The sequence below is a fragment of the Chiloscyllium plagiosum genome, unplaced genomic scaffold (assembly GCF_037043375.1).
Source record: "Chiloscyllium plagiosum isolate Xiang-an unplaced genomic scaffold, Cpla_swu_hap1 HiC_scaffold_1, whole genome shotgun sequence".
Taxonomy (NCBI): domain Eukaryota; kingdom Metazoa; phylum Chordata; class Chondrichthyes; order Orectolobiformes; family Hemiscylliidae; genus Chiloscyllium; species Chiloscyllium plagiosum.
Genome location: NW_028270139.1, coordinates 152,896,671 through 152,912,888, shown reverse-complemented (window position 1 = coordinate 152,912,888; position 16,218 = coordinate 152,896,671). Strand labels below are relative to the sequence as shown.

At 44.8% G+C, this 16,218-nt stretch overlaps 1 protein-coding gene across 1 annotated transcript in view; it reads right to left on the bottom strand.

Moving 5' to 3' along the window:
• Positions 1-16,218, bottom strand: part of slc4a11 (solute carrier family 4 member 11) — a 177,399-nt gene that overhangs the window by 48,706 nt on the left and 112,475 nt on the right. The window contains exon 9 of the mRNA XM_043696795.2: positions 13,439-13,523. Within this exon, the coding sequence (XP_043552730.2) occupies positions 13,439-13,523 (85 nt within the window). The remainder of the gene's footprint in view (positions 1-13,438; positions 13,524-16,218) is intronic.

Sequence of the window (16,218 nt, the reverse complement as noted above, 5' to 3'; positions counted from 1 at the left end):
AATTCAGCTCACGGGATTCCACCACGGGATACTAGGCAACAGAAGATTCTAGCCTATTACGTCAGAATTTATGCCAAGGTTCATGGGTCTCCCCTCGCTTTTGGGAAGTGGTGTCACAGAAATAATGAGAAGTGAGATCAGTCATCGTCGAGCTCAGGGATGTTGTTGAATGACATTCAGGAGAGAGAATCCAAACACATGGATTGGGACACACCAGTGATTGCTACACAAACGTCTGGAATAGACTTCCCAAAAATTAGCATTGTTCATGGTAAGTAGGACCAGCAGAACTAGATTATCTGGGGGCTACGACAGGAAGAACTAAAAGCCTTCTGATTCATGCAGCACTCTTCAGGTGCTCTAAAGGTCCTGCAGAAATTCACTTGATGTTTTAGGTGTTCAGTCACATCTTTCTGCCAAAAGACGAAGCAGTTAATCGGTGGTAAACAAGGTCCCTCAAACAGTGAGACAGTAGCCAGTTATCCAGATTTTGGTGTCAGTTGAGGGGTGACATTTGTACAGAAGACAAAGCTTGGGTTTAATGGTCTCATGTCTAAGGTAACATCTGACATTTTTCCTATTTGCTCACAAGGTGTGGGTATTATTGCCCAGATCAACATGTATTGGAAGATATCAGCACGCCAGGCTGCGTCGGGAGGTGACATGTATGTATGTATGTATGTATGTATGTATGTATGTTTGTTTGTTTGTTTGTTTGTTTAGTGAGAGTTACAAATAAAGGTGGGGTGGGGAAAGTAGCGGAATGGTGAGGTAGTGATAGGTGGCTATGGGTAGTGGGTATGACCTGGCTGATCAATGAGAGGGCTGAGTCCAGTTGGTAGTTGGAAGGAAGGGTCAGTAGGTGGAATGGAAGGGAGGGGGTGGGGCTGGAAAGGGAGCTGGAGGATGGGTGGGGAGGTTTTTTAAATTCGAGAACTCAATGTTAGGTCCTCCGGGCTGTAGACTGCCCAGGAGGAAGATAAAGTCTTGCTCCTCCAATGTACAGTTTGATTCACAAGTGCAATATAGAGGAGGCAGGGGATGGACACATCGGAGACGGGGGTGATGGTGGGAGGGGGGGGAATTGAAATGGGCAGTGACTGAGAGGGCAAGCTCACCATTTCAGGCCCGAAGGTGCTCAGTGAAACTGACACCTCGTCTACATTTGGTCTCTCCAATGTAAAGACCACCACAATGGGAGCACCGAATGCAGTAGACTAGGTTGCAGGAGATGCAGGTGAACCTCTGTCTCACCCGGAAGGACCGTTTGGGGCCCTGGACCAAGGAGGGTGAGGGAAGGGAAGTGGCGTTTGGGCAGATGCTGCCTCTTTCTCGATTAAAGAAAAAGGTACCAGGGGTATTGGGGGGTTTGGTGGGGAGTATGGCATGAACCAGGGAGTGGCAAAGGGAACGGTCCTTGTGGAAGGCAGGGAGGAGGGGGAAATGGAAGACGTTCTGGGGAGTGAGGTCTAATTGAAGTTGACGAACGTGATTGAGGATGATGTTGGATGCAGAGGCTGGTGAGTTGGAAAGTGAGGACAAGGGGGGTTACTATCTTTATTAGTTTGGGTGGGGGGGGGGGGAATAGTTTAAAGCAGTGGAACTATGGAACGCTACTGGAGGTGGTGTGGTAGAGGGCTGTCACGATGACAGTATACCGGGAGCAGGAGGATTGGAGTGTGAAGGGGGGGGGTGTTCAAGGGGTTGGTGGGGTCCTTCTGCAAGAACTGTTCTCTTCGCCACTCCCTCATTCACGCCACACAACCCATCAGGCATTCCCCCCTCCCACCCTCCCACCCTCAGGACCTTTCCTGTAAGTGAAAAAGATGCAACTCCTGCCTGTACACCACTTCCCTCCCCACCATCCAGGGCCCCAAACAGTCCTTCCAGGTGCGACAGAGGTTCACCTGCATCTCCTCCAACCCAGCCTACTGCAGCCGGTGCTCCCATTGTGGTCTTCTCTACATTGGAGAGACTCAGTGCAGACCAGGTGACCACTTTACCAAGCATCTCAGCCAGGCCCAAAACAGCCAGCCTGACCAGCCATTTCAATTCCCCATCCCACTCCCCCTCCAACATGTCCATCCTCAGCCTCTTCCATTTCCACAGTAAATCAGACCACAAATTGGAGGACCACTATCTTATCTTCCACCTGGGCAGCCTACAGCCTGGAGGACTTAACATTGAGTTCGCAAATTTCAAATAACCTTCCCACCCCCTCCCCCTTCCTTCCATTCCATCTACCAACCCTTCCTTCCAACTATCAGACATATTTAGCCCTCCAATTGATGAACAAGGTTGTATCCTCTACCAGTATCCACCTATCACTACCTCACCTTCTGCTATTCTCCCCATCCCACCTTTATCTGTAGCTCCTCCTACCCCCATACCTAGTCCTGAAGAAGGGCTATACCCAAAATTTTGACTCGTTCTGATGCTGCTTGGCTTGCTATATTCTTCCAGCCTCCTGTCTGTCTACTTTGGATTCAAGCATCGAATCCCTACAGTATGGAAACAGGCCAATTGGCCCAACAAGGCCCGACCCTCCGAAGAGTAACACACCCAGACCCATTCCCCTACCCTAGTAATCTACATTTACCCTTGACTACTGCACCTAGCCAACACATCCCTGAACACTGTGGGCAATTTAGCATGGTCAATTCACCTAACCTGCACATCTTTGGATTGCGGGAGGAAACCGGAGCACCCAGAGTAAACCCACGTAGACATGGGGAGAACGTGCAAACTCCACACAGACACAGTCGCCCAAGGCTGGAATTGAACCTGGGTTTCTGGCACTTTAAAGCAGCAGTGCTAACCACTGAGCCACTGTGCTGCACTACAGCTTTTTTTTGTCTCTAACTAAGATCAACATTTATTGTCTATCCTTAATTGCCCAGAGAGAAAACCACATTACTGTGGTTCTGGGTTCACATTTAGGCCAGACCAGGTAGGGATGACACTTTCCCTCCCTAAAGGACATCAGTGAATTTTCCCTGACAATTGATAATGGTTTCATGGTTATCATTAGACGTTAATACCAGATTTCTATTGAACACAATGGTGGGATTCAAACCCAGGCCCACAGAACATTACCTGACTCTCTGGCCATCGCTGTACATTCTGCTGTGAAAAGGTGATTGTCACGAAAGGGTCAGCTGCCAACAATTGAGAACCACCCACTCTTATACCTATAACTTCCTGGAATGAGCTTGGTTAATCTGCAGATAGACTCTGTCATCTGTAAGTATGTAATTTAGACTGAGCACCTACTTCAGATACGTAGTATTACTTACCTGGTGGCAACTATATCTAGTTTTACTTGACTATAGTGTGCAATCTCACTATACAATACCTATTTCTTGTTACTCAGGAATGAGAATCTACCACCAAGCCTTCCAAATGGTCACCCATTTAACATGACTAAGATTTAGATTAGGAGGAGGAAAATTAATGCCAGCTTTGTAAATCTAAAGATCCTTAGATACCTTTAGGGGGTAAAAATCTAGCAAACCCCCCCACCCCGACAACAAAATAGGAATCAGACGCCAACATCTCTTACAAGGAGAAAGTGAGGACTGCAGATGCTGGAGATCAGAGTCAAGAGTGTGTTGCTGGAAAAGCACAGCAGGTCAGGTAGCATTCGAAGAGCAGGTGAATCAACGTTTCAGGCATAAGCCCTTCATCGAGAATCCTGATGAAGGGCTTATGCCTGAAACATCAATTCTCCTGCTCCTTGGATGCTGCCTGACCTGTTGTGCGTCTCCAGAAACAGTCCCAACCCCAACATCTCTTACAATGCAGCCCTCCCTTGCAATGCTGTACTGAGAAATTGTCAATACAGCTCAGGGCTCACATCCAGCGTGGGGCTCAGAGGTAATGCAGTGAATCCTGCAGCACAAAACAGACACATTAAAAACATATATCTGTCCTTTCTGAACTCAGAGTGGGGTGCGAGATGTTTATTTTGCTTCTGGCACGATTTGATGGTTCAGCACCAACAAATCTCTCAGACAGCAAACTGATTCCGGCCATGCCTCTGTCCAGGAGGTGTGTTCCCCCAAGAGAGAAATGATTTTCAAACTGAACATCCTGTGCAAAAAGGGTAATAGGCTCCATTTAATAGAGCTTTTTTTGTTTCACTTGATGTGTGCATTTTGGGATAACCCAAAACATCCCTCTGGCAGGAACACTAAATCCCAGCGAGCAGTCATAAAGTGCGATCAAAAGATGACGAATCAGACAGGCCAAATAAAAGCAACATAATTACGCATAGCAGCTGCAACTCCTGCACCGGTGCCAAACTAAAAGTTTTCATGTCCCATTCTTCGGTTAAAAAAAAGACCAGCTAGAGCACAGCAAGTCCAGAGAACAGGCATGTTCATCAACATCATTTGTGGTTTGCAAGTAACTAAAGCCAAACAGCATCTAAAAGCAGAAGGGTGGATAACGATGAGAACTGATTTAAGCTAACTTGTAGAAGAGCTTCAGACTCTAAGATCAGGAAGAGGCCATTTGGCCATCAAGCCTATGATGGAGGCAACACAAGGAAAGCTTTCCACTGCAGCATCTTGTAGTCAGTAATGCACTGACTCCTAACATCTCTCCTGAACGGTCTGGACTTTATTCTGAGTATGCTGCATGTTTCCCCAACCATGGGAAATAGCTTATCTCTATCCACCCTATCAAGAGAAGTGGACAGCGGGCAGGAAAGTGGAGTTGAGGTTGAAGGTCAGCTATAGTCATATTGAATACTGGAGCATGCTCGAAAAGGCCAACTCCTGCCAACAGGTGTTCACATAAGTTTCTACCGCATCTTCAATCCACCCAACTTCATCCCCACATTCCTAGAATTCCAGTTTTGAATCCTTCCAAAGTGGTTTTGGTCAATGCTACAGGATCAAAGCAGCTCTTATTAAATTCTGTGACATTAGCAATGGTAAGCTTTTCTTCATCTTTTTGGACTTGTTTTTCAGGCCAAAGGCTCTCCCCAATATCATGCAGCTTTTCTCTGAGCTTTCATGCTTATTACTCTACTCTATTTTCAATGGCTTCTCTTCTTGCTGCTGCATGGTTTCTTCATGATGTGCTTCATCTCTCCTATTTCCTATCTACATCTCCTAAAAGGTTTTCATATCAACATCCAGTTCCAACTGCACCTTTCAGCTCCCTTACTGTCATTAAGTCAGCAAGCTAATCAGACTTCCAATACTGAAGGAGCAGAAACTTTCTTCAATTCAATACTGGGAAGGCTGCAACCATTCATCATCTCAAACGCAACTCCTTACCTCTTCATGGCAATGGTCTGTTCCCAACCTTGGTGCTATTTTTGTTTCAAAGATGAGCTTATCACTAAGATCACTACTGCTGGAACACTGCCTAACCACAGCCCTGTCTCAGCTCTCTGCTGACGAAACCTTTTTGCTACTTCTAGACCAGATTATTCCAATTCATTCCTGGTCATCCACATTCTACCTTCCGTAAACTTGAGCTTATCCAAAAGCCCACAAGTCTTAACTCACACCAAGTCACACTGGGCTGCTGATCAAGCAATGTGCAGAGTTTAAAATTTTTAACCTGGTTTTCACATCCACAACCTCCACCGTGTCTAATCTCCAGCCTCGCAAGATATCTGCTCTCCAATTCTGGCCGTTTGAACATTATCAACTTTAAAAGTTGCTGCACCATTGGTGGCTACAGCCTCCGTTGCCTAGGCCCTAAGCTTGGGAACATCCTCCCCCACCCCTCTCTTCATTGTCTTCCACCTTTAGGGAATTATTTAACACATTGTCTCTGACCAAGCTGATTATTATTATCCGGCCTAATATCTCTGTTCCTGTGAATCACCTGGAAGTTTCATTACGTTAAAAGGCATTATAAATGTTGCTTTACCTTAACAATGAGAACGCAGAAAAACACTGCAAGGCACTTTACGGAGAGAAACCTTAAAAGAGAAATATGAAATAAACCAGTAGGTAAGTTAGAAGTTTATTTAATCGATGAGAAAGAAGAAGTGGGAATGTGGAGAAATATTTACAAAAATAAGAAGTCTCAGTGAGTCAGGCTGGTCACTAAGTTAAGACAAAAAAAAATGATAAATTAAGGAAGTGTGGTTGGGATACATAAGACCAGAGTCATAGAAATGAAGAACATCATAGCAACGGACACAACGCCAAAAGTGACAAGTCAGAGCAAAGGCTACAAACGGAGTGCGGCTGAGGAGGTTCTTTATCAAAAAGTATGTTGCCCACAGACCGACAATTACTGCAAATGCAACTAGTGATTTACAGAAATGATAGCAACGGCTGACTTGAAAGCATGGCTAAGAATTTTAGCTTTAAAGGATTTATGGGGTGGAGATAGGACTGGGAGTCAAAAGTAGAAAGCAAGACGTAGAATTAAAAAAAGATTTCACTTCCATCCCAACGAGGGATGAACAGTTCTGAAGAAGGGTCACCAGAGCTGAAACATGAACTCGGATTTCTCTTCACAGATGTTGCCAGAGCTGCTGATTTCCTAGCAATTTCTGTTTATGATTTTCAGCATCCACAGGTCTTTTGGATTTTCTGTTCCATCCAGGCACAATTTTGGGAAAGGGAAATTATATAATTTAAACGTCATCAGATTTAAACCTGCCAGCCATTGCCCATCTCTCTTCTGACTTCTAAATTATAAATTCAACAACTACATGTAGAAAGGATTAGTCTGGATAAAGTTTGCAGCTGACTTTAAGAAAGCGTGTTATGGGCTCAGACATTTGTGGACTTTCATGTGGGGGCCATTTTCTTATAGCTGCCAGGTTCGCTAGTTAACCAGACCATTGACAGGCAAAACAGCAATGGAAGTGGCAAGGTGCTTTCAGAAAAATCAAACCAGAGTTGCATTTTCCCTAAATGAAAGGCGTTAGAGAAAATTAGTCAACGAGAGATGAGGAGGAGGAAGTGGGGACTGCAGATGCTGGAGATCAGACTCTAAAGGTGTGGCGCTGGAAAAGCACAGCCTGTCAGGCAGCATCCGAGGAGCCTCAGGAATGATGAAAAGCTTATGCTCCAAATGTCGACTCTCTTCCTCGTCAAATGTTGCCTGATCGGCTGTGCTTTTCCACTACCACACTTTTCGAAATAAGAGGTGATGACTCAAGTTATCATGGAAGCTTCCACTAGTCAGAGAGACAATGACCCAGGGTACAGCCAGAGAGTGAAGGGATGATGCTTTAGAATGGAGAGGAGGAGGGGGAATTTCTTCAGCCAGAGGGTGATTAATCTGTGAAACTCATTGCCAGAGATGACTATGGAGGCCTCGTCATTAAGACAGAGATTGACAGGTTCTTAACTGTTAAGGGAATTCAAGGGTTACTGAGAGGTGACAGGAGAATGGGGTTGAGAAACAAATCAGCCACGATCGAATCGCAGAGTAGACTCGGTGGGATGAATGGATTAATTCTGCTGCTATACCTTATGGTCTAAGTTTATGCTGTTACCTTAATTGTTGTTCCTGGCTTTGCAAATAATTGATGGTGCATTGACTTCTCACCTCCTCCAAAACCCTCTGGAAACATTACTATCCATGCTTTATCTTCTGCTTTAAATCAGGACTGCTACCTGCATTTGGAGATATCTGGCTGGAGTCCAGCAGGCAAAAGGGTCTTGCTATATACTGTCACTGAGGCTGTTGCTTCTTACTAATAAGTAAATCTCAACTCCCTATTGACTGCAGCACTCCTTTATTCAGATTTGTATTCGCAGATTCTCAAATAAATACTTCTCTAAAACCTCTTAAAGTGCTTTACGACTGAAGTACGTTTGAAGTGTTACTTACTGTTGTAACATAGGAAAAACAGCAGCAGGACTTAATTTTAGGTAATGAAGCCAACGGCTAAGTGGTTAAAGTATCAGTGGGGGAGCATTTTGCAGACTGCAATCATAACTCCATTAGATTCAACATTGTTCTGGAAAGGATAACATGGTGTTATCCTGATGGGAACTCTCTTGTCTGCTTTGAGAATTTAATCTGTTCTTTTCCTCCAACTTGCTTAGTTGTAGCAAAATCTTCTAAACCTTCAGAATCAGTAAAGACTATTACACACAGTTCTGGAATTCATATCATAGAAAGGATGTGATAGAACGGGAGAGGCTGTGGAAGAGATTTACCAGGATGTTACCTGGTTGGGCTAAAGCAATTGCAGCTATGAACAGTTATGAAATGGCCCAGCAAGCTATACAGTTTACTGAGGGATCGGTAACAGACGCTTACCTTGTCAGTGACACTCTGACATCCCATGGGAGAATAAAGAAAATTGAAAAGAAAAAAGAAGTTAGTGCAAGTTATTCTCAATGCCCCAGTCTATATTTAGAGTCATAGAGGTCTACAGCACAGAGAAAAGGACGATTACGTATGTTCGGTCAAAGACCTAACCATTCTAAATCACATAATCCCATTTTCCAGCACTTGGCTCATAGCCTTGAAGTCAAGATTAGAGTGGTGCTGGAAAAGCACAGCAGGTCAGGCAGCATCTGAGGAGCAGGAAAATCGATGTTTCGGACAGGAGCCCTTCATCAGGAATGAGATCCTGATGAAGGGCTCCTGCCCGAAACGTCGATTTTCCTGCTCCTCAGATGCTGCCTGACCTGCTGTGCTTTTCCAGCACCACTCTAATCTAGACTCTGATCTCCACCATCTGCAATCCTCACTTTCACCTCACAGCCTTGAAGGCCTGGGCATTGCAAGGGCACCTAGAAATACTTCTTTGTACGATGAGGGTTTTTGCCTCAAACACGCTTACAGGCAGCGAGTTCCAGATTCCCACCATCCACTGGATGAAAGGGTTTTTCCTTATATCTCCATCAAACCTCCTGCCCCTTCCCTTAGTCAACTGACCCCTCGATCAAGAAGAAACATCTCCTCCTGTCTACCGTACCTATGCCCTCAATTTTATACATCTCAATCTCCTCTGCTCAAAAAGAACAACCACCCCAATCTCTCTAGCTCAGGCAACATCCTGGTAAATCTCCCCTGCACTATTTCCAGTGCTATCACATCACTCCAATAACGTGGATTCCAGAAACTCTCACGTAAATCTTCAGAATCTGAGAGTGTTAAGATTTTCACCCCAGCCAAACAACTTGGAGATCAGATTAAATTCTCAAAAGCTCCAAGAGAGTACATGATTAGGGGCTATAGATTAGCAATTGTGCGGACATCAAACAATACCCATGAATAAAGAAACCTGTGAACCTGGAAATCCAATGAGGAAAATAACTTCCTTCTGACGTATTTATTTCTTTTAAAAAGGGTTATGGAATTGACAAATGCATAAAGAAAATTTCATGAGGTAATTTCTATTTGTTTATGGAAGTGAGCACAGTGAGTAACAACGCAATAAATTTATTGCTTCCATACCCCTGGGGCAGTCTCTGAGCACACATCAAGGAATTACTTACCCCCAAGCTCATAATTCTCCATCCAATTATTTTAATGAAGTTTAAAATAAATTGCTAGGGAGTACAGTACTGGAGTTTTACTGAAAAGAAATAAGATACCCAGTTGGAGCTTTTCACCTCATTCATTAGGACAGACTCAAGAATTGTCAAACCTCAAAGAGAGCAATGGTTTTATACAGAGAGAGAAAATGTTGCTGACTGATTAGCAGGTTAACTCTCATTGGTTGTGGTATTGCCATGGAGAATGCATCTCGGAAGTACGCGTCACCCCACACTTTTGTTTAATTCAACGTAATATTACAGACTCACACAAATGAAGCCACGAAGGGATAAATATAGACTAGGATATTGATAACATCTCCCCTACAGTCCTTGGATTTTAAAAATGTTTTCCATGGGATGTGGGTGTTGCTGACAAAAATCAGGATTGTTGCCCATCTCCAATTGCCCTTGAACTCTGGTTTGCTGTGCTATTTCAGAGGTCAGTTACAAGTCAACCTATGGGTCTGTAGTCACTTAGGTAGACCAGGTAAGCATACCATATCCCTTCTCCAAAAGGGTTGAGATAGCTGTCTCTGCATGTACACAATCTATCTCAAAAGTACTGGAAGCAGTATGGAAGTTCAGTGTTGGTGCATGTCAGGTATATAGCTCATACATCCACGTTACTGGCAGCTCATTCCAAACAACATACTCCTTCAGCTGTGTGTCAAGCAGAACTCAAAACATATTTAAGGATTACATGTGATTCAGTGATTGGACAGTACTTACTAAACAATCCATAGCATGCTAAATATTACACTGACAAGCAGATTGAGGATGATCAGTTGGACTCAATGCGAGTCACTCAATCTGCCATAGCGTGTAAATATTATTTCAAGGAGGATGTGTTTTTTGCAGGAAAAAGGACCATGTTTACTGATGAGTGCAAGGTGGAAAGTTTTAAAAGTGTGCCTTTTTTTTTAAAAAGGCAAAGTTAGAAACATTAACAAATGAAAAACAAAGGCTTGATAACGCAGAATGCAAAATAACAGGGATCTGAATGGCTGCAGATGGATAATTCGGAGAGGGGCCAGAGCCATTAGGAAGGTGTATAGTGATGGAAGCTAAATAACATCTATTGACAAACATTTTCCAAGCTGTCAGCTGCCACAAAAGGTAATTTGAAATAATACCCCATTACCAACAAATTACAGCAACACAAACTAATTGGGTTTTTCCTACCTCACCCCATGAGTTGTTGGTAGATTAGGAACAGGGAGTCAAGATTTTTCACAAAAGATGCAACGGCAGCATGAGCAAGAACTTTTTTGTTAAATAATGATAACGACTTAGAATTTGTCACCAATTCAGCTGTTGGTAATGGAAACAACCAGGAACTTCAAACAGTCAAAAATCTTGACTCCCTGTTCCTAATCTACCAACAACTCATGGGGTGAGGTAGGAAAAACCCAATTAGTTTGTGTTGCTGTAATTTGTTGGTAATGGGGTAATGGTGGGCACAATATGCTATAAAAGGACTGGGTCTGATTGGACTGTTATATTGGGAATTAGCATGGCTCAATGGGCCAAGACTTCATTCCTTGCCAAAATTGTTCAATGACCACTTTTCCACCTTCCAAATCCACTCCCATAAGACATAGGAGCAGATACATATGTAAGTTAGCTCGCTGAACTTGTAGGTTTGTTCTCTGATGTTTCATCACGATGATTAGGTAACATCATCAGTGAGAGTCTCTGATAAAGCGCTGTGGTATGTCCCACCTCTCTATTTATAAGTCTTGATTTCTTAAGGTAGGTGATGCCATTTCCTGTTCTTTATTTTCCCCCAAGGGAAGATAGATATGGTCCAAGTCAATGTGTTTATTGATAGAGTTCTGGTTAGAATATCATGCCTCTAAGAATTCTTGTGCGTGTCTTTGTTTCGCCTGTCCTAGGAGGCGGGTGTTGTCCCAGTCAAAGTGGTGGCCTTGGTCTGTATGTATAGAAACGAGAGAGAGTGGGACATGTCTTTTGGTGGCCAATTGGTGTTCATGTATCCTGATGGCCAGTTTCTTGTTAGTTTGTCCGATGTGGTGTCTTTTACAGTTCCTGCATGGTATCTTGTAAATGACGTTAGATTTGCTGGTGGTGTTTATTGGATCCTTTAGGTTTATTAGTCACTGTTTAAGCATGTTGGTAGGTTTGTGGGCTACCATGATGCCACAGGGTCTGAGTAGTCTGGAAGTAATTTCTGATATCTTTGATGTGGGGTAATATGGCTCTAGTTTTTGGTTGCGTTGTGTCTGCTTGTTTGATTTTGTTAAGAAACAAAGACTGGTAAGCAGAGAGGTGGGACATACCACCAGCGCTTCAGAGACTCTCACTGATTATGTTACCTAGTATGGTGATGAAACATCTGAAAACAAACTTGCAAGCTCAGCGAGCTAACTTACATACTCATCAATCTGAGCTACAAATCTTGTCAAAACCGCGAACACAGGAGCAGAATTAGGCCATTCAGCCCATCGAGTCTTTTAGATTAGATTAGAGTAGATTACTTACAGTATGGAAACAGGCCCTTCAGCCCAACAAGTCCACAACCTACCCATACCCCTACATTTACCCCTTACCTAACACTACAGGCAATTTAGCATGGCCAATTCACCTTACCTGCACATCTTTTGGACTGTGGGAGGAAACCGGAGCACCCGGAGGAAACCCACGCAGACACGGGGAGAACGTGCAAACTCCACACAGTCAGTCGTCTGAGGCGGGAATTGAACCCGGGTCTCTGGCGCTGTGAGGCAGCAGTGCTAACCACTGTGCCACCGTGCCGCCCAATGGTGGCGCTCCGCTCTTCAATCATGACTGCTACGTTTCTCAACCCCATTGTCCCACTTTTTCCCCATAACCCTTGATCTCCATGACATTTAAAAACCTATCTAACTCAGTCTTAAATGTACTCAATGACCTGGCCTCCACAGCTTTCTGTGGCAGTGAATTCCATAGATTCACCACTCTTTGGCTGAAGAAGTTTCTCCTTATCTCCGTTCTGAAAGGTCTTCCCTTTACTCAAAAGCTATGCCCTCAATTCCTAGTCTCTCCTACCAGTGGTAACATCTTCCCAACATCTACTCTGTTAAGGCCATTCAGTATTCTGTATGTTTCAATTAGATCCGATCCCCCCCCCCACCGCCACCATCCTTCTAAATCCCATCAAGTATAAACCCACAGTCCTCAAACGTTCCTCATATGTTAAGCTTTTCATTCCTGGGACCATTTCCAAAACTGTGCACAATACTCCAAATGTGGTCTGAGCAGAGCCAGAGCAGAAGCACATCCCTGCTTTTATATTTAAGTCCTCTCAAAATAAATGCTATCATGGCATTTGCCTTTAATTACTGACTCAACCTGCAGGGTTACCTTGAGAGAATCCTAGACTAGAACTCAAGTCTCTTTGCAGTTCAGACTTCTGAATCTTCTCCCCATTTCGAAAATCGTCTATCCCTCTATTGCTCCTACCAAAATGCATGACCTCACAATTTCTCACGTGGCACTCCATCTGTCATTCCCCACAGTCTTATTGGAGCCCAAACCACCAATGTTCCTCCTTCAGGATTTCCCCATCTTTTCTCAGATTTCCACATCTGCGCAATCACCTTCCCCGAATTCCCAGTGCTTCTTGATGCCCAGTCTTGCTCTCTGCAATTCCTCCACCAGGGGGGTCTCTCTCTCTCCCCATGCCCCACTCCCCAAGTATTCAGAACCTCCCTCTCCAAGCCTTCTGGACAATGGGACCAACAGTTCAAAATACACACACATCTCAGGGCAGTATTGTCTGGTTTCAAAATGAGCCAAAAATAACTGAAGTGAAGTGACCAGTCACCTGGTTGAATCCTTTTGTATGGAAATGCACTTGGTGGCCATTATACTTGTTTCCCAAGACAGAGCAACATAGTCTCAATCAACACGAGTAAGGCCATGGTCAAGAGGTTTGTGAAAACCTGTTTACTCACCATCAGTATAGTCTGATAGATACAATGGTAACCTCCGTCGTAAGTCTTCCATCATTCCCTTCCCTATGCGTAGGAAGTCAACAGCCTGTTCGGTCAGGAAAAGATATTACATTAGAACACTGATCACCCAGCACAAGCTTATTCCCAAGAACATTTGACTGTGACACTAGATTTTGTCCCCTATTTGTTCAGTCATTGAATGTGGATCTTGCTGGCAAAGCTGACATTTGGTGCTTATCCGAAACAGGCCTTGAATGGAGCAAACTGACTACTTCAGGGAGCAGAGAGAATGCGAGGACTGCAGATGCTGGAGATCAGAGTCGAGGGGATGGTGCTGGAAAAGCACAGCAGGTCAGGCAGCATCCAAGGAGCAGGAGCATTGATGTTTCGGGCAGAAGTCTTTCGTCAGCATTTTCAGGCAGCAGTTAAGAATCAACCATGTTGCTGTGTGTCTGGAATCACATGTAGGCCTGACTCGGCAAGGACAGCAAATTTCCTGGGACACTTTTAAGACAGTTCTGAATCAGGGTCACTGAACTTGAAACGTTAACTCTGCTTTCTCTCCACAGAGTCAAAAGGTGCGGCACTGGAAAAGCTCAGGTCAGGCTGCATCCGAAGAGCAGTACAGTCAATGTTTTGGGCATAAGCCCTTCATCAGGAATGTGGGGGCAGAGAGATAAATAGCAGAGGTAGCATGGAAGGCAATAGGTAGATGAAGGTGGAGTTGATGATGATAGGTCACAGAGGAAGGTGGAGCGGATAAGTGGGAAGGAAGATGGACAGGTAAGACAGGTCAAGCGGGCAGTAATAGGTTGGAGGGTTGGAGATACGATGAAGTAGGAAATAGAAATAAAATCAAAATAGAAACCCGACAGTGTTGATACAGGCACTTCAGCTCAACAAGTTCATACTGACCCTCTGAAAAGTAACTTACCCAGGTCCATTCCCCTACCATATTACTCTACATTTTACCCTTGATTATACAAAAGGATTAAATGACCTAACCTACACATCACTGAACACTACAGGCAATTTCCCATGGCCAATTCACCTAACCCGGACATCTTTGGATTGTAGGAGGAACCCACACAGACATGTGGAGAATGTTCAAACCCCACACAGTCACCTGAGGCTGGAGTCGAACCCAGGTCCCTGGTGCTGAGCCACCATGAGGGAGGGGAGATGAAGAAACTGTTGGAATCAACATTGATGCCATGTGGTTGGAGGGTCCCAAGGTGGAAGAGGTGGCATTTTTCTTCCAGGCAACGGGTGGCTTAGAGTTGGCAGTGGAGGTGTCCCAGGACTTGCACTTCCTTACCAGAGTGGAAGAGGGAGTTGATGTGGGTGGCCACGGATTGGTAGGGTTGTTTAGTGCGTGTGCCCTAGAGATGTTCTCTGAAATGTTCAAGTTGGCATCCTGTCTCCCCAACATAGAGGAGACCACATCAAAAACAGTGGACACAGTAGATGATTTGCAGGAAAATCCCAGCCAGATGTGGAAGGATCCTTTGGAGCCTTGGATGAAGGCGAGGGGAAGATGTGGGCACAGATTTTACACCGCATGCGGTGGCAAGGGATGGTGCCAGGAGAGGAAAGTAGGTTGGGAGTGGAAGGTAGGTTGGGATTGGGGAGACGGGGTGGGCCTTGGACCTAACGAGGGAGTTGTGGAGGGAATGTTCTCTGCGGAATGTTGAAAGGGGTGGGGAAGGAAATATATCTCTGGTGGTGGGATCTGACTGTAGGTGGCAGAAATGGTGGAAGATGATGCATTGTATCCAGAGATTGGTGGGATGGAAGGTGAGGACCAGGGGGTTCTGTCCTTGTTTCGATTGGAGGGGTGGAGTTCAAGGGCGGAGGTGCAGGAAGTGGAGGAGATGTGCTGGAGGACATTGTTGACCACATGGGTGGAGAAATTGCGGTCCTTGAAGTGGGAGGGAAATGGGATGTTGAATGGTGGAATTGCTCCTCCTGGGAGCAGATGTGGCAGAGGCAAAGGAATTGGAAATAAGGGATAGCGTTTTTACAGGGTAGGGGGGGTGGGGGTGAGGGATGTAGTCCAGTTAACTGTAGGAGTCTGTGGATTTAAAATAGATGTCTGCATTGAGTTGGTCGCCGGAAATGGAGAGGCCCAGGTGAACTTGAGGTGAGGTTGGTGGCTGTTAGTGAAGTTGATGAACTGTTCAACCTCCTCATGGGAGCACGAGGTGGCGCTGATACAGTCATCAATGTAGCAGAGGAAAAAAGGTGTGGAATGATGCTGGTGTAACTGCAGAAGATGAGTTGTTCCACCTACCCAAAGAGGCAGACCACTCTCTACTCCAACCTACCACCATCACTCCCCACCTGCATCTTCCTATCACCTTCCAAGCTACCTTTCCAACAGCCCTATACCGCCTCCTATTGATCGCTTAGCCTTCTCGGGCGCACCACCACATTTCTGATGAAGGGCTTATGCCCAAAACGTCGATTTTCCTGCTCCTTGGATGCTGCCTGACCAGCTGTGCTTTTCCAGCAAAACATTTTTTGACTCTGATCTCCAGCATCTGCAGTCCTCACTTTCTCCGATCTCTTCACAGATGCTGATAAGTATTTCTACCAATTTCTGTTTTTGTGCCACAAGCAAATATATGTTCAGTCTGCATTTTGCTCTTTTTTCTCACAACATTGATTCTGCTCCTCCTACTATGGTAGGAGGTAACACAGCCAAAACCAAAAAAAAACACAATTGAAGCAACATTTATAGAACACAACCTTGCAGAAATTCAACAGTGCTTGGAAAC